This window comes from Salminus brasiliensis, chromosome 21 (genome assembly GCF_030463535.1).
Source record: "Salminus brasiliensis chromosome 21, fSalBra1.hap2, whole genome shotgun sequence".
Classification (NCBI taxonomy): Eukaryota; Metazoa; Chordata; class Actinopteri; order Characiformes; family Bryconidae; genus Salminus; species Salminus brasiliensis.
This window is the reverse complement of record NC_132898.1, coordinates 28,181,138-28,198,817: the sequence shown is the minus strand read 5'-3', so window position 1 is coordinate 28,198,817 and position 17,680 is coordinate 28,181,138. Positions and strand designations below refer to the sequence as shown.

General features: G+C 41.6%; 2 protein-coding genes across 3 annotated transcripts in view; one reads left to right on the top strand and one right to left on the bottom strand.

Annotated features, from left to right (window-relative positions):
* Window positions 1-432: 432 nt before the first annotated feature.
* Window positions 433-9,956, bottom strand: gnl3 (G protein nucleolar 3). Its single transcript, XM_072666168.1, has 15 exons — window positions 9,536-9,956; window positions 9,254-9,312; window positions 7,794-7,934; window positions 7,579-7,698; window positions 7,400-7,489; window positions 6,566-6,701; window positions 6,348-6,451; window positions 5,293-5,437; window positions 5,038-5,125; window positions 4,423-4,600; window positions 3,645-3,787; window positions 2,720-2,856; window positions 2,376-2,569; window positions 893-953; window positions 433-752 (listed from the first exon to the last, which is right to left on the bottom strand). Exons 1-15 carry the CDS (start codon window positions 9,546-9,548, stop codon window positions 640-642), a joined length of 1,722 nt encoding a protein of 573 aa, XP_072522269.1. The 5' UTR covers window positions 9,549-9,956; the 3' UTR covers window positions 433-639.
* pbrm1 (polybromo 1) overlaps window positions 9,633-17,680 on the top strand; it is a 27,419-nt gene continuing 19,371 nt past the window's right edge. Inside the window, exons 1-11 of one of the 2 annotated variants that reach the window (XM_072666166.1) lie at window positions 9,633-9,772; window positions 11,385-11,533; window positions 11,950-12,047; window positions 12,240-12,387; window positions 13,203-13,352; window positions 13,460-13,570; window positions 13,702-13,770; window positions 14,320-14,418; window positions 14,512-14,597; window positions 16,175-16,266; window positions 16,969-17,185. In XM_072666166.1, coding sequence (XP_072522267.1) covers window positions 11,396-11,533; window positions 11,950-12,047; window positions 12,240-12,387; window positions 13,203-13,352; window positions 13,460-13,570; window positions 13,702-13,770; window positions 14,320-14,418; window positions 14,512-14,597; window positions 16,175-16,266; window positions 16,969-17,185 — 1,208 coding nt within the window. In that variant the 5' untranslated portion in view covers window positions 9,633-9,772; window positions 11,385-11,395. The remainder of the gene's footprint in view (window positions 9,773-11,384; window positions 11,534-11,949; window positions 12,048-12,239; window positions 12,388-13,202; window positions 13,353-13,459; window positions 13,571-13,701; window positions 13,771-14,319; window positions 14,419-14,511; window positions 14,598-16,174; window positions 16,267-16,968; window positions 17,186-17,680) is intronic. The other variant, XM_072666167.1, reaches the window with a different exon arrangement.

The window sequence follows — 17,680 nt, the reverse complement described above, 5'->3', positions numbered from 1 at the left end:
ACAAACCTGACCAAAGTATGGACCCCACAAGACCTCTGAAGGCATCCTGTGGTATCTGGCACAAGTCCTGTAAATTGAGAGGGGGAGGCTCTATGGATTACATCAATAAGCCATATGTGCCCATGACCCTGATCACCAGTTCAGCAGTTGTCTTTCCTTGTTCGTAGGCACTGACTACTGCATTTTTACATTTATTTTTCCCCTTAGAGAGCCATCACAGTTTGGTTCTTGTCAAAGTGGCTCAGATTCTTATGCTTGACCATTTTCCCTGCTTTTGGTTCTATGCCCTGTCCTGATAACTGAGTACTTCAGATATATCAAGGAAAAAAAACAACAAAATTTTAAGCTGATTTGCAGTAAATGCAAACTGATGCTTCTTAAACACATCTCAGTTCTTCACAGACCCAGAGGAACAGACACCAAGCAGACACCTTGTAAAAATCTCAGAAGACTGAAAGTTTAATTATCTGTATCATATATACAAGACAGGTTCTGTCAGACTGACGAATGTGTTTTTACCCAGATAGATTTCAGTCACAGGACGAACTGGGCTGGAAACACACATACACAATGTCTCCACAAGAACAACCGCTGACTCGCACGCATAGGAAATCTGCTTTCCTATGTAGACACGACATCTCATACAAAGTCTGCGTTGAAATCGTAGGCATCGTTATCATTCTGCAGGGCAGCCGATACGTCAAAGTTGACAGATACAGGCGTTGACTTTCCTTTTTTTCGTTTACCTAAGACTGAAGACAAAAAAACAAAAAATAAATAAATAATAATAAATAATTTCAGATAAAGAAATATTTAACATAATTATGTTGCTCATAAGCTGCACATTCAGGTTTGATGACTGGAGCCGAGAGAAGAACAAGAATACACTTACGTGCACTTTTCTGCCGAGATGACTGCTTAGTCTTTACCGGTTCCGACTCAGGAGTCTCAATCTTGAAGGATGAACCACCATAAAAACAAACGGGGGAAAAAATAAATAAATATGTGAGTATTCCCTTATAGGCAAGATCATTATTACTGACCTTAATTTTAAGCTCTAAATGATCAGAATTACTGCTGAGATCAGAGTTGGATTATTATGTCATCAAAAATATATGTGACACAATAGCCTCATCATGACTCATTATGCACACTGCAGTTAGTAGCAGGCCTCACACCTAGAGGTCTTTTATAAAGGACTTGCAGTGAGCATTAAATCAACATTAATGGCCCCAACATCAACTGAAAGGACTATTTTTCCAGTTTTCTGAACTTGCAACACACTGCTGAAGTAATGTTGTCATTCTGTATTTGGCACAATGCCTAACGCATTCTAAACCTGATGAGGTTTTGCCATGTAAGGCCTGTTCTGGCTGGTCTCCCTCTGCACACCAACCACTTATCCGGAATGCAGCGGCAGGGGTCGTCTTCAACGTTTCTAAGTTCAGTCATATTCATCTCCTCTGCTGCGCTCTCGCTTCACTGGCTTTCTATAGCTGCTTCCCACATCAGATTCAAACCCCTGACTCTGGCCTACAAAGCCAAGACTGGACCAGCCCCTCCGTACTTAATGGCAATGGTCAAAAGCCTTCATGGCTCGACCCGCCTTCATCCAGCTTCCAGTGCGGATCGGCTCGACCCGCCTTCCTTTAAGATCCACGGAAGACGAGCATCCAGACTTTTTTCTGTCCTGCACCTAAGTGGTGCAACGAACTTCCCCTGAGTGTCTTCGCTGTCTTCAAACGCAGATTGAAGACCCTCCTCTTCTGAGAGTACTTGGTCAAAGTGTAGAGTATTATGGTCTCCATATTGACTTGTGTTTAGTATTGTCTAAGCTTAGAGGATCTTTAAATTTTAGTCTATTTAAACTAGCTGAGGTTTTTCTTGAGTAAACAGTGAAGCACCTTTGTGAGTCGCTCTGGATAAGAGCATCTGCTAAATGCCTTAAATGTAAATCTCCGGAATCCCACTGGATTCTCTAAAGTACAAGGTCATTTCGGAGTGGAATCACTAATACTGCTGTGTGTTGCAAGCAGGCTAGCTTATTTACGCTGCCATGCAACAAACTCATATCTCTAAATTGCAGCTTTACAGGAGAAGGAAAAAACCTTCATAACTTTCTATGGACGATTTCATTCCAAATTATTTTGGAGCATTTCTATTGGTCCATTCATTAGATTTTGACAGTATAAATAGCAGCCACATTAAGCCATAACCACCACCGATTTATATTATGTCAAAAACTAAAATTGTAAAGATACAAGGTTTTTGCATCACAGCCACGATATGCATCATATTATAACTTCGGCCAAGGACGTCACCACAAAGACTCATGACATGTTTACAATAGTGCACATGGCAAATCTGTACTGTACCTCCTCAGTGTCCTCAATCTCCTCTACATCCTCTGTTTGCTCAGTGATGTCTTCTGTCTCCTCCTCCGCCTCCTCCTCCACCTCATCAGCTGCTGCAGACTTATTCACTGGTATCTCATCGACACGCAGAATACCGTCGGTCATGTTCTTTGAGTTAAAAGGTATGCTGCTTGCCATATTAGGAGATCGTATGCCTAGAAAATAAATAATAAACAGAAAACTATAGTTACAATGACTGATGACGGCTTTTTGATCAAACAGCCGTCTCAGAATCTCTTCTGAAAACATGCAGTCATTGAGAGGAGAAGGGGAGGAGAGGGGAAAAAAATTAAAAAGGTACGTACGTTTGATTATCTGCTCGTTGGCCATCTTCATCTTATCCAAGTTCACACCTGCCTGCATCTCCGCAACCATGGTTTCAGTGAGGTGGGGGGGCAGGCCCTGTCGCTCTGGTACTTTGGTATGGTAGCTCAGTTTAGCACTGACAGACACAGATATGCATACAAACATTAACTACGAACCTTAAATCTGACATCATCTGCCCCACACTTCTGCATCTTTATGAGCAGTCTAGCTGGTAATCATTCCTCCAACCACAACACCATTTCCCTGCCACTAGGGATTTCTATACAGGGCTCTACAATTATAACATTAGATTGAGATTATTATCCAAAATCAGCCAGAATATAGTTTTTAATAAACTTTTTTTTATTATTTCATTCCTTATAACAAAACAAGTAGCTGTACTGTGCCTTTAAGACTGAAACATGCATGTAAATTTTCTTAGTTCTGACTGGCTGCCCTGTATCGTAAATGTATCCCCCTCCCCCTGCCCCTGCCTTTGCAATTTGGCTTCCATATAGTGTATACAGACAGAAAAAGTACAGTTTGATACAACATTTACACACTAAAATATATATATATAAAAAAGAATAATGTTAATACTAAATGTAAACCTTTAAGCTCTACATGATCAGAATTACTGCTGAGATCAGAGTTGGATTATTATGTCATCAAAAATATATGTGACACAATAGACTCATCATGACTCAGTGCAGCTAAATAATAATAATAATAATAATAATAATAATAATAATAACAAAAAACAAACCCAAACAAACTGTAATTTACATAAAACGGGTCATTTATGAGCAGTTCTGAATATGCCCATAATATCTATAACAAAAATAAACCACATATCATAAACAACGTTTATGCACAGGTTACAAACCGTGAGCTGCTAACATACGCTCCTGATGTTTAACTCACCCCGTCCAGTCATTGAGAAACATGGTTGCAGCCTGTTCTACGTTGGGCAGTGCACCTTTCTGCAGGAAACCACGCTTCTTGGCAAAGATGGTCAAAAACTCCAGAGAGTTTCTGTAGTCTGGGACATTGTACTCCAACATGATCTGAAAGGAATATACACACACACACACACACACACACACACAAAAGCTATGATTGGTGACATCGGCGACCTCTTCTGTTGTTGAAGGGGTCCTAGAATGGAAAACTGCATGTTGCCTGAAATAGTTCAGTAGTGAGAGTTCAGTACATAGAAATGGCAACCCATGAGCCTTAAACTCTGTTGTTGTTCCTCCTTCAATCTTCCCTTTATACTTATTTATATACATTTATTTACACCCCACCGGACCACTAGAGAAAGCTTTCTGAGGCTTAATGCAACGGTTACTTCAGAAAAATATGTAAGTAAGGCTAAAAAGACTAAAAGCTAACTCTAGGCTGGCAGGCGAAGGGAGAGGCAAGTGGAGCAAGCGTCGCTGCTGGTATCCCGTATATGCAGCTGGGCAGTCGCTTAAAAAGGGGCTAAAAGCCAACACTCTGCTTAGTGGTGTAGAAGTGCCATCAAGCAAGACGTGTTTTCTTGTTACTGTGCTAAGCTAAGTTACACTACGCTATGCTATGAGGCTATGGTGAGCCATCGTAGCGCCATAAACAAGCCAATAATAGCAGAATGGGTACAGAATGACTTCAGGAACGGGAGTCACAGGTTAGATGTAGTAAAATCCCTGGTTCTACTCACATCCTGCTGGTTGCACTGCTTCAGCAACGTCTTGACTGCTTCCAGGGGACTCTCCTCACTCTCCTCCACCTGTAGACTCCTCAAAACCAGCTTTTCTCCAGAGTTGGATGGAGCTGCCACCATTGCTGGACTGTCAATCATCTTCACCTTTTTGGAGATATGCACTTCCTGCATACATCTGGATTGGGAAGCAATAATGGATGCTTGAACCAGACATCTACTTCCAAACAGTTTCCACAGAAATAAACCACTGGGTTCTTTGAACGTCAGTGTTGGATTGAAAGTGGACTCCACGGTCTTGGTCAGATCAATCACGATCATCACTGTTCAAAAACCCCCCAAAAAAGGTCAAAAAGTGGTGATCACTCCCGTGATGCTGCACATTTGAATCAAGTAAGTAAGTTAGACTAGAGGCCACTAGAGTTTCTGCAGACAGGAATGAAACCTAGACCTGGACTAAACAGCATGGAACTAGGCTTAATCCTTGTCTGAGACACCAACCCAAGTCGTCTCAAGTCTAAAGAGTGCCCAGTAGTCACAATAATAAATTATTTCACAGTATATCTTGATTTCTAGACCACTGAACCTGTAGAATTACAACTAATATACACTCACTTGGTCAGTCCTCGCTGTACACCAGCATGGCAGGCTCTGATGCCCTTCAGGGAGTTAATGACACTGCTCTTTCCCACACCAGGAAAACCTGAACAGGCAGGTGACAAACACATTATGTGAACGAAAAGAATTGCAGACAATTGACTACCAAGATTTTACACTAAATGAAAAGCACAGCAGGGCCAATGACTTATGTGAATCACAAAACACAGGAAATTAATGTGCAGAATCACATGTTTAATCAAGCAGTCTTACCAACAACGCCAACTTTCAGCATCGTCTCACTGTCGCGCTGGTTCGCCAAGTCTGAAAGGATCTGCATCAGAGAATCGCAGCCAAAGGAAGATGCTGCTCTGCTGAGGTCGACTTTTCCGTTAGCTGCTCTCTGCTTCTTCTCTAGCTGGAACGACAGTCAAGTTATGAGTGAGGCAAAAGTGCACCTAGCCATCCACACTGACAGCATCTAGCCTAAGGCGTCTTGAGGATCCTAGTCCATACAAACTAGCTAAGGGTATTTTCTGAGTAAAAAGTGAAGCTCTTTTGTGAGTCTCTGTGGATAAGATGTGAATGACTCTTCAGGACCAGTTACAAAGCAAATAAATGTCCTGATAGCCATTCACTGGACAGTCATACAATTACAATTGAGGATGGGTGTGGCTTTGCAAATATGCAGATTTAAATATAGTGTAGAATTACAAAAATGAATCTAGCTATATGATAGATGTACACAAAAACATAAATTTATACACACACATCTACGGCTTTTATATAGAGTTTTGAGGGGGACACAGGGTGTATGCAGTGAATTGTACAGCCTCCATGTATTTGATTGTGTATACTGATCTTACAGCAGCACTGTCTTTATCCAAATCATATACTTCCATTCATATAAATTAAAAGAGTACATCCTACTTCTGTCGGAGTAACCATTTCAACGGTCACTGATGACAAGAGTGCTAGTGAGGTCAGGATGACCACCAGCCCACCTCATCCCAAAAGTATTTAACCCACAGCTCAATGCATTAGGGCATGATGCCAATAGGTTCATGTTTTTCGACTCCAGAGAGTCCTATCCGACTTCTAAAGTAGCTGAATGCTCCTGTATGAACAGTAAACACTGTACAATTGTCCTTCCCCATTTACAACAATGAGGATGCTGCACATTTTGTCCTGCCCCAAAACGCTGGGATCAGTTCAGCCAATTATTATTTCAGTCAGCTGTGTTGGACATAGGACAACACTAAACTTTGCAGCACCACTGAAGAGTAAGTGAAACCTAAGATTAAGGATTAAGGAAGGTGTATTCATACCATAGTCCTGTCCTGTAGGTGCATGGATGATTTGAAGACAAACGTTGGACAATCTTCTTTAAGATACCCAAGCCACTTCTCCAAATTGTCTTTAGGCACAAGATCTAAAGGAAGAAAAGAGCAGTCAGTGAATAAGCGGTCAACAGGACCTCATACTTCACATCTGAGCAAACCTGAGAGTACAACAGACAATTCTGAATGGTATAGAGGTCACATACCTATCTTTGTCATTACAAACAACAGTCTTTTCTTCCCTTCATGTTTCAACACGGCCTCCTCAAGTTGAGGACAGCGGCAGCCCAGAGGATCCCTCGCATCCAGAACTTCTAATATAACATCCGAAGCTTCGATAACCTGAGGAGGACATGAAGCATTTTAAAAAGTTACACAACTTTCCCTTTCCTTAAACTTTGTCAACCGAGACATTTCAGTCTCCAGAGGTTGCTGTTTGAGATTTGCACTTGCTGTATGTCCAAAGGTTTGTAGACACCTGCTCATCCAACGTTTCCTTTGAAATCATGGCTACTAACAGGGAGTATTCCACTATTTTCTGCAGGAAGAGCTTCCCCTCTTCTGGGAAGCCTTCAGACCACACATGACACTGCTGTGCAGATTTGACTGCATTCGGTCACAAGGTCACGTGCTAATGGTGGATGATTAAGCTAGCTCTGGATCACAAAGATCACTTCAACTCATCCCAACATGATTTGATATTAGATGATACTTCATCACTCTAGAAAATGCAGTTCCACTGCCCCACTGCAGGAGGTATGGGAGGGGGGAGGGTATTGTATCCTTCTAGCAGATGCCTGGCACTGGACATGGTGACCCAAGTCTCATGTGCAACTAATCCTGAGCCTTGCATTCTATGGACAACACTTTTCTATGGAGATTAAGTAAGCTGTGTGTGCGTACAATTGACCAGCTGTGTCAGCAATGGGTGCATAGAGATGTCGGACACTCTGGAGATGTAGAGCACAGAGTTGCAGCAATTAGCTTTAGGTCTGTATTTAGGCTGTACTTCTGCCCAGCAGACTGGCTGAGAGTTTTACCTTATTCAGCTCTCTGCATCTGAACACCTTGGTGCTTTTCTCCTTGGCGACAGCAGCCCTCGCTTGCCTCTGAGCCTTTACCTTCTCCTCCTGAGAAAGCAATAACAGCATTAGAGGCAAATACAGAAAAGGGAACTTGTTTATAATCCTAAACCTCTCCAGTCTTAATCATTATTCACCTTTTTAGCTCTCTTTGACTTGGGCTCCTCAGCCGCACTGACGGCATCTTTGCCCTTCTTCCTCTTCTCGGCTCGCTCCTTCTGCTTGGCTAGTCTGTTCTTCTCCTTTAACTCTAGAAGCTGGTCCACAGAAAGAGAGAGAGATTTGGTTAGCTTGATGAACAGGCAAGGCATAAAGCAAAGCAGTGGGATGACGGCCCGTCATTCTGCAGCACCTCTTGTTTCTTCTGTTCGGCTTCTCTTAGGACCTCCTCCTTAAAGGGAGCACTGTTTGGTACTTCAATTTCTTTCTTGGACTTTCTTTTGATTCCACTTTTCTTCGCCTCCTTTCGCACTTTCTTGTGGTGTTCCCGAACCTGGAAGGTGTAAAACACAGACAGTGTTAGTGATGGAGAGAGACTCCCCGTGGTCAGCGATATTATTCATACTAGTAAAGGAAGTAGCTCTTACACATGCTACTTATTTTACAGTGAACTGTAAATGACTATAAAGCTGCCTAAACAAGATCCACCAGGATTCGGTGGCCTTTTAAAGGCCAATTACTAAGAAATAAATGCTTGATTTTGCAGGTGCATTTCTTAAAAGGTCATATCAACATGTCTAACAATATAAGTTATAAATATGTTCTTATTTTCTTATTACCACAAGTTAGTTCCTATCAAAATAGGAAACTCTGCAATTGCGCAAAGCAACCGACTCAAGTTTACAACCCGACTGGGGCTGTGTATCGTCAAGACCCCGACAATATGCATCACCACACAGGACTTACAATTCAATACATTGCAATACCGGAACCGATACGGTATGCCGCAACATATACAGAACTGAATACAAGAGACAACCATATTTACCATTAGATGTTTGACACCGATGGAATTTAATTTAATCCATGCAGAGAAGACACACACACACTAGTGTGTGTCCAGAACGGTGGGCAGCCATTGCTGCAGCACCCAGGGAGCAGAGAGGGTGAAGCGCCTTGCTTAAGGGCCACGGGCATCGAACCCACAACTCTGTCATCAATATCCCAAGACGGAGTACAACACTACTGTACTGTAATCTTACAAGACTCATGTAAATGCCATGGTTTGACCCAGTTGTGGTCATCGTACTGTACAGCTAAAGCCATAATCCACCTTCTCTGTCTGCAATTACTACAAAAACAATAGGATCTAACCACAGTTCAACACAGGAGAGTTTAGAGGTGATCAACAGGCACTGAAATTGGCTCAACAGTGGGAACATCATCATCATCATCATCATCAGCAGCAGCAGCAGCTCCTCCTCCTCTGCTGCTCTTCACCATATAGTAAACTGATGATCCCACAGGGGGGGGGGATATCCAGATGACCAAACCTACCCAATCTAAACGAGCAGAAACACATAGAAACGTGAGTGCACAACTGAGAAACACACAGCTAGCATTAACTGGCCACTACACACGTCTGACTCACTGACCATGTGTCTGACCTACATCGTGCCCAAACTCAAGCTGACAATAAGGGCCAGTCTACAGTTATTCCCACCCAGAGCTTTTTCACAGAGCTACTACACTGTTATTACACCTTGCTTACATGCTAACTAGCTAACAGCTCAACCAGCACCCCCAACACCGTGCATGTGGCCAAACCAGCAAACCTCACTAATTAACAACACGCCACCTCACAGCTCTTACCTTTTTCTGGATTTTGAAGCGTTTCGCGCAGGACACCCGCTTGCTTGCCTTCCTTAACTCTATAAAGGAAGAAAACTTTAGCTTATGTTCAACAACACGTTGATCCACGCTCGGCTAGCCGATGCTAGCTAGTTAGCCAGCTTAGCTTAGCTTAGCTTAGCAACGCTAAATAAGCCCAAATTTAAGATTCAGCGGCTTAAGCCAGTATAATATTAAATATAACAAGAATTTTAATTGTTATTGTTAATAAATACGCAAAAGCAAGCAATAAAGCTAACTCACTCGGTCGCTTCATGGCTCTCGCTGCTGCCGCCGCCGCTGCCGCTGCTGCTGCTCGCACACGTGGATTGTGCCGAATGGAGAGGAGAGGACAGGAGAGGAGCTCGCCGTTTCCGTTTCCGCTGGCTGAACCGAAATGGTTAATTTTTTCTCTCCATCTAATAAATTCACTCTGGTTATTATTCCCAATGTCTTTCACCCGCCTCGCACTCGACACAGAGGCCTGAAAACAAACCCGAGGTAAGGCTCACGCACTACGCAACGTTTTCCCCCCCGAAGTGTTGATAATTAGCTAGCTCAGCGGGCGAGGAGCAGAAAGGCGCCGGGAGAGGAGGCGAGCATCTCGGCTACTGCTAAAGGCTCCGGCGCGCCTTTGTGTTTGTGGAGCGGTGCTGCTGCTGCTGCTGCTGCTGCTGCTGCTGCTGCTGGTGCTGCTGCTGCTGGTGCTGCTGCTGCTGCTGGTGCTGGTGCTGCTGCTGCTGCTGCTGCTGCTGCTGTCATCATCCGAGGCAACACTTCAGCTCCGCACTCCTGTAACCCTCCACAGTGCCTCGGCTGTGGGCTTTCCTTCTTCTTGCATGGAGCAGTTTAGTCAGAGCTGTAGTCAGAAATGAAACTACAGGACCTTCGTTAATAAAAATGATGCACGAGCTTTGATTTTTCTGCCCTAATTCACAAAGAAACGCGCGCGGTGACAATAGATGGGGGGGTTGGGGGTATTAAATAATAATTAATAAATAGACGCCTATAATATAAACACTTAAATATAGCCACATGATCTTTTCTCATTTCTCACCTGTTCTGCTCTTTTGTGTAATTGATAGTCTACTGGTCCCACTGTACTGCCTCTCAGTCCGAGCTGTGAGATCACAGTGGTCACACTGGTCAGTGGCTTGAAGTCTGCTGGGGTCAGTGACCCTGACTTTAAGGGATGAAGGTGATGAAGGTGATACTTGCTTGTTTGGCATAGCAATGATATCCTAATTAAAATAATATGAATTCTGCTGAAGAAAGACATGCCAATAATTACTGCCAGGGACCCCCCCCCCCAACTCTCATTATCATATGGGAACAATTCACAGACCCCCAACAGATTTAGTTCTGATTTTATATTGAATATGAAGTGTTGTAATTATTTTACAGGGAGCATGACCTCCGTCCAGCCACTGGCTTCAATCATACTAATAATGTACTAATGTATTTATACACCTTCAAAATATTTTTTTTTTATTAGGATGTAAACATTTAGATGTAAACAAAGTCATTACGTGATTTTTTCTTTGTCTCCTTGCCTTGCCGATGTCTACACTTAAAAATATAGCTAATATATTAAAATTTAATGTTAGGATAGGATAAGATAAGATAACCCTTTATTAGTCCCACAGTGGGAAAATTTACAGTGTCACAGCAGGGATAGCAAGACACAATAAAAATGCAAATTTGATAGTGATAAAATAGTGGTAAATAAAAAAAACATGTCTTTTGGGACTATTCTGCCTCATTTCTTTATCCTGGATGGATTTTTTAAAGTACACTTGATTCTAAAGCGTCTCAAAATCTCAACATTGTGTACTATCATAAACAATGCCTCAGGCATCTGGCAACATACCCCTAACCGTTTCATGTAATAACTGTCTGCCATGTAGCTTTTAGTGGTATCATGTTATTTGAGTGTCTGGCTCCCATCGCCACCACTGTGAACAATTCTGACTGGGTACGTTTGTCTAGACGGGAGCGTTTGATGACTTTGTTTACATCGTAACCATTTATTGATGCAAAAATGTAGGAAATCAAATGGAGTTCTTCTGTAAGATTGTCTTTTTATTTATTTATTTGTTGTTTTTATTATAAGGTTCCTCTGCAATGGGATCTAAGCGGAGGAGGGCCACCTCCCCGTCCAGCAGTGTCAGTGGTGGAGACTTTGAGGACAGCCAGCCAGCCTCGATGCCTTCAACCAGTCGCAAGAGAAGAAGAATCACAAACATCCCCACTGTAGATCCAGTGAGTGGCAGTTCAGTAAATGACCCTCCCTCAACCGCAAATCTGTGAATCTGTTGTTCTTTATATTGTGTCAAAATATTATCCAAATGACTTGGATCTTTGTCAGTTGACTTCCATTGAAGGTTTTTTGTCTGACAGCCACAATATATTACAACTAACAATAACAATAACTGAATGGCAATAAGAACTTCAGTACAACATAATAATAATAATAATAATAATAATAATAATAATTACTATACATATATATGTATTATTATTATCAATAATAATTATTATTTTGTAGTACTGAATTTCTTATCATTCAGTTGTCACCCATTCACATTTATACTATTTGATTTATTTAGATCTGTAGAATAAATCAATAAAAAAATTAAAAGAAAAAGCTTTTATAGCATCTCTCTCTGATCCCACAGATTGCAGTGTGCCATGAACTCTACAACACCATAAGAGACTATAAGGACGACCAGGGCAGGATGCTGTGCGAGCTCTTTATTAGAGCACCAAAGAGAAGGTGATCTGATGACTGTACTGTTTTTTTTTCTCTTCATTTTTACAATTCAGGGACTAATAAGGAAAAGCATCCTATGTCACCAGTGTACGCTTTCCACATGACATTTTAGCTGTTGTGTAGTCCAAGTACTTTTGACAACACTGAAACACTGCCCTTTTTCCAGACGCTTGCATTCCTTTTTCTCCTCTGAAGGAACCAGCCTGATTACTATGATGTGGTATCTCAGCCGATTGATATGATGAAAATCCAGCAGAAGCTGAAGATGGAGGAGTATGACGATGTAGAGCAGCTCACCGTTGATTTCCAACTCCTCTTCAACAACGCTAAGACCTACTACAAAGTATGGCACCCATTAATCAATGATCTAGACCCCACAGTGCCCACCACTGAGCTCAGCACTGCTGTAACACCAACATAATGTAGATGTAGATACCTTTAAAACACATCCAGAAACATCATAGGTGTACGTAGGTGCTACATGAGTAAAGAGGTGCATGGGTTATTTGCCCGTCCCAGAACTAAAGGAGTGTGGAAAAATGCACCAGCAGTCCTAGTGGTAGTAAAATTGCTATAACAGTCTGAAAACTGCAGTGGTAAACTGAAAAAATCTAAATGTGTGAAAATAGGGGGGATTTTAAGCTGCAGGGTTGCCAGATTATTAGGCTATTAAAGCAGCAAAATGGGGTAGTTTGAAAATGGATGGGATTGAATTTGCACCAAATAGGTTAATGCTTCGTCTTTGTTAATACAAATCGTCTGATGAGTTTGTATTGATTCAGATGTTGAATAGCTGTATAAGTGACAGAAGGTTAGGCGATTTCACTGACCATCTTAAATGGCCCAGTATTACTCGTAGTTATCTTCTAACACCTAGTTTGGTTCATCAGTACCTGAATAGGTTAAATTAGGTGGGTTGCTGTTCAAGGAATGAGGGTGCTGAAACCCTTATTCTTCACATTAGCTGAAAAGATATGAGCTCCTTTTGTGAAAATGACAGACTTAACATCTGTTAGTTATTATATTATATTCTATCATTTGAAATGATTGAAGTGTATCTTTAATGGATCCTCCTTTTCAATATGTCTGTTTTCAACAATGGTAAAAATGCTTTGTTGGTGTGAGCTACAATAAAACCACTCTGCCCGTCCTGTCCAGCCTGAGACGCCAGAATATCGAGCTGCGTCTAAGTTATGGGACCTCTACATTCGCACCAAGAACGAGTTTGTGCAGCGGGGAGACTATGAAGATGACGATGACGATGGTGACGACGCACAGGACAATGCTGGAGGCTCAATGGAGGACGAGGTGAATAGACCGCCTTGTTTTCTAAGCACAACAGTGTTGTCTCCTCTGAATACACATCATGTGGCTGTAGTTAAACTTGCTTGCATGTGCGCTATCCTCTCCGTCAGCCTGCATCCAGTCTTAGGGAGGTGTTGGAGCAGCTGCTGGACACAGTCTTGACCTACACTGAACACGGACGCCTCGTCAGCGAACTCTTCCAGAGACTTCCTTCTAAAATAGTAGGAGATACTTTAAACAATTGGGGTTGCAAATACACCAAATACACTGTATACCAAGCATGGCCCTGTAGGACTTCAGTAATTGTGCACCAGATTTCCATCATTTTACTTAATGACTTTCTTTTCTACAGCAATATCCCGATTATTATGCTATTATCAAGGAGCCAATAGACCTGAAGGCCATTGCTCAAAGGATACAGGTATCTGTAATATACTTCACATACACTATATGTCTAAATGTTTGTGGACACCCTTCTAACGAATGTATTCAGCTACTGTTAGTTGCGCCTATTGCTGACACTGATGCACACACACAGCTTATCTAGTCCCTGTAGAGAATTACTGCAAATAGAATAGAATAGAATAGGACTCTCTGGAGCCTATTGGTACTATGCCATAAAGCCCCCCAGCACTGAGCTCTGGAGCACTGGAATGATGCTTGGTGCACCATTCAATACTTTTGGGATGAGTAAGGGGTGAGGTGGAGTGGCAATCATTCAACATTCTGACCTCACTAACAGTCTTGTTGCTGAAGGCAATCAAATTCTCACAGCAGTGCTCCTCCAAAAACTAATAGAAAGCCTTTCCTGCACAGTAGCAGGGTAAATTGTTTTTAATACCGGAATTCATTTTGGAAGTAATAATAAATAAGTAAGTGTCCCAATACTTTTGTCCACATGTGCGTAATACATTCAATATTACATATTACATTTATATTCACTATATCATTGTTTCCCCCCCCCCCACAGATTAGCTACTATAAAAGCGTGAATCATATGGCCAAGGACATCGACCTGTTAGTCAAAAACGCAAAAACGTACAATGAGCCCGGTTCACAGGTGTTCAAGGTAATTTATAATAAAGCGAGCAGTCGATCAGTATCTATGTCACTCTTTTATCTTCTGTACTAAGACACACAATCTGTTCTGTTAAACCTACAGGATGCAAACACCATCAAGAAGGTCTTTGCCCAGAGGAAGATAGAGCTCGAGCATACTGAGCCCATTAAATCCAGCATCCGAATCAGGTTAGTTCCCTCAGCCAGTCAGGTAAGCCCTGGTTGTTTCTGTAGAGCAAGTAACATGACCTGATTTAAAGAATTAAATGGAGAACAGTTTATTTTTTATTAATGTTGCACGTGTTGAATAGCAGTTCCAGTCCAGTTTAAAAATACAGTTTAGGGGTCACTCATATTGAAAAAGGAGCACAAAAATATTATCATGTTAAATAAATAAAATATATATTTTAGAAAAGACTAGAATAGATTGTGATATAGCAACAGTAATCCAAAAACAGACAAACAAATGGACAATAAAGTTTTATAACATATAGATTGTAATGTAAGTCCAGAGGGGGCGGGACCATATTTGCCAAAGGTTTTTTAGATGTCTGATATTGGTCAAAAGTTAGTTTCTCAAGGGGAAATAAGGAGGAGAAACCATAGATTTAGAGGTGAGGCCTGTTGAGAAGACAAAAGAAGGAAATTACACTTTATTATAAAGGCCAACAGAGTGAAGGCTTGTCTTAATTGTAATTAAATGGATCCTAAAGCTTATATTGAGAAGCTACACAGCAGTGAAGTCACATTTGGAGCAGAAGTACAAAAGTAGCAGCTGAAGAAACTACTAGAAGGGGAATTCCACTGATTTTAATAATACATTTGAAGACAAAGCCTTCTTAAAAGTATCAAAACCCATGTCTCAGGCGTCAGGCAACATATTTGTAACTATTTCATGTAATAACTTAGTAAGTAACTTGTAAGGCCGTTTTATTTTTAGAGGCATTTAACACATATTAACACAGATATCTGGTTCTCTTTCTACAGTGCACTATTCCTCATTAAGCCATGCTGATAACTAACTATATATACATCTTAGCTATTGAAGTATGCATAAATATGTTTAAGAATAACATATTGAACTGGAGCTGGAAATCCATCAAAGATCCAGCATTAGGAACTGACTATCAGCTAGAGACTAAGGCCTGTTCAACTGTTCTACTTCTTTGAATCATGTTGGTCTTTTGGCTTTAAGGTGAGCAGCAGTAGTAGGTGCTCTACCAACAACACACACAAATGTTCGCCATCAGCAGCCGGATCCGGAGAGAGCACAATTGGCGATGCTCTTCCTGGGTGGGAAGATGGTGCTTTCTTCGCTCATCTCTCCCACTGTGGTGCTGGCCGGCACAGGCGCCTGTTGGCTGATGTATCAGAGCTGGGCATCCAGCGCTTTCCTCTGAGCGTGTTGGCAGCCTAGTGATGCTGCACTGGCGGCAGTTCGAAAAAAAGGAAGTGGTCGACTTCACAGGTATCAGAGGAAGCGTTCTTCGCTTGTCCTCACCCTCCTAGTGTCGGGTGCATAGCAAGTGATAGGGGCAGTCCTAGTGAGTGTGTGGGTTAATTGGCTCAGCTAAATTGGGAAGAAATTTGGGTAAAATGAAAAATCATACTGCACAACTGTACTTGAGTTACAAATTACCAATCCGCCAGAATCTAACATGTGTAAACGAAGCAAATTACTGTCCACCTCACACATTGCAATAAATGAGGTGAATGTAAACTGGAAGTTTTGTGGTGTTGTCCTTTGTTTGTATGTGTGCGAGTAGGAACAGAAGGTCGGTGCATGGGGACAGACTCTCCTCTATCACCATGGCTTTACAGTACGGCTCAGAGAGCGATGAAGACGGTATTCTCACAGGTACTTCCTATAGATTCAGTATGTATATTGTAATACAGCTGGGCAGTCCACACATCAGATAGAGTAAATATAGTAAGACCAATCCAACTCAGGTAAGAAATACTAGGCTGCCAATTACTTTATAATTCTACTTCCTTTTTTAGTACATGCACAGAGTTACACTCTCTGACCTGATGCTTTAACATTCACAGTGAAGCCTAGTCCTGTTTCTTACTATAGAACATGATTATAAGATTATAAGATGCGAACATTATTAATTGCAAACATTTAAACGTCTAAAAAAGCTAATCTCACCGCTGCAGATTGTGAACGTGTCTATTTATGTTGCATTCCCAACATGCACTGAGGTAAAACTAGTCTTGGCAAATGATCAGAACTGGATCTAGTTTAAAGTGGCCAATAAAGATCCATTAAAAATAGGCCTGGATCATCTCTGAGAGCCATCTTCAACATTCAACTTTTTTTTTCTTCCAATTTTTCAACTTTTCCCACATTTCCTATTTATTTCTGTCCTTTTTATTTTATATTATTTTATTGTTATTGTTTTATGCATTCAATAATTGCTCTTTGGTTTCAACTGGGACCTTGAGACCACCATTTCGTTCGACCCCATGTAACACATGTGATGTGAATGACAAGAAAGTCTCCAAATAGGCTTTGCTTTATAGAACCTACACACCCAACCTTCTCTGCTTGTCTTAGGTTCAGTGCATTATGACGAAGGTGAATCAGAGGCCGAGAGCATCCACTCCAACATGGACATGTCCAATCCCATCTTTCAGATGTACGAGGCTGTGCGAGGGGGCAGGAACAGCCAAGGCCAGCTCATAGCCGAGCCTTTCCTTCAGCTGCCCTCCAGGAAGGACTACCCTGACTACTACCAGCAGATCAACCAACCCGTTTCCCTCCAGCAGATCCGGTATGGCAAGCAGTACATCTAGAATACACTTGGCTTATGGTCGTGATGTCCTGATGGTCATGTTTTGGAAGAGCAAACTGGGCAAATGTGCCCAAATTGACAAAATCTTAGATTCTTATATACAGAAAAGAATCATATTCATTATTTTTTTATTCAGACAGATTAAAAATATGATTCTTCGGCCACACCTTGTCCATGTTTAGCATCACAAACATTGCTATTTTGGCAGATTATCAATACAGTTCTTAGACATTACATTTGACATGCATAGCAAATTTGACCTTTTTCTTCAAAATCTCAATTTAGGCCATTTTTCATATTTTGACATGGCAATTGTTAACAAGCCTTTTTACAACCCTGTTATTTTCCCTCCAAAAGGAATGAGCTGATTGAAAAGGCTAAGCTCTGCTTTCATTGGCTGGTTCACGGCCCCAGCAAAGCTCTGAGCACCTGCATTTTATAGCACAGTCTGGTCTTATACCAGATAGTGTTGCT

Bases quoted from the DNA above. Each gene is read 5' to 3' on its own strand.
- gnl3 (XM_072666168.1), bottom strand. The intron at 7,490-7,578 runs GTGAATAATGAT...TTGCTTTCTCAG, and splicing joins AGTCAAAGAGAGCTAAAAAG to GAGGAGAAGGTAAAGGCTCA. The intron at 4,601-5,037 runs GTGAGTGTATAT...TTCCCAATCCAG, and splicing joins GTACAGCGAGGACTGACCAA to ATGTATGCAGGAAGTGCATA.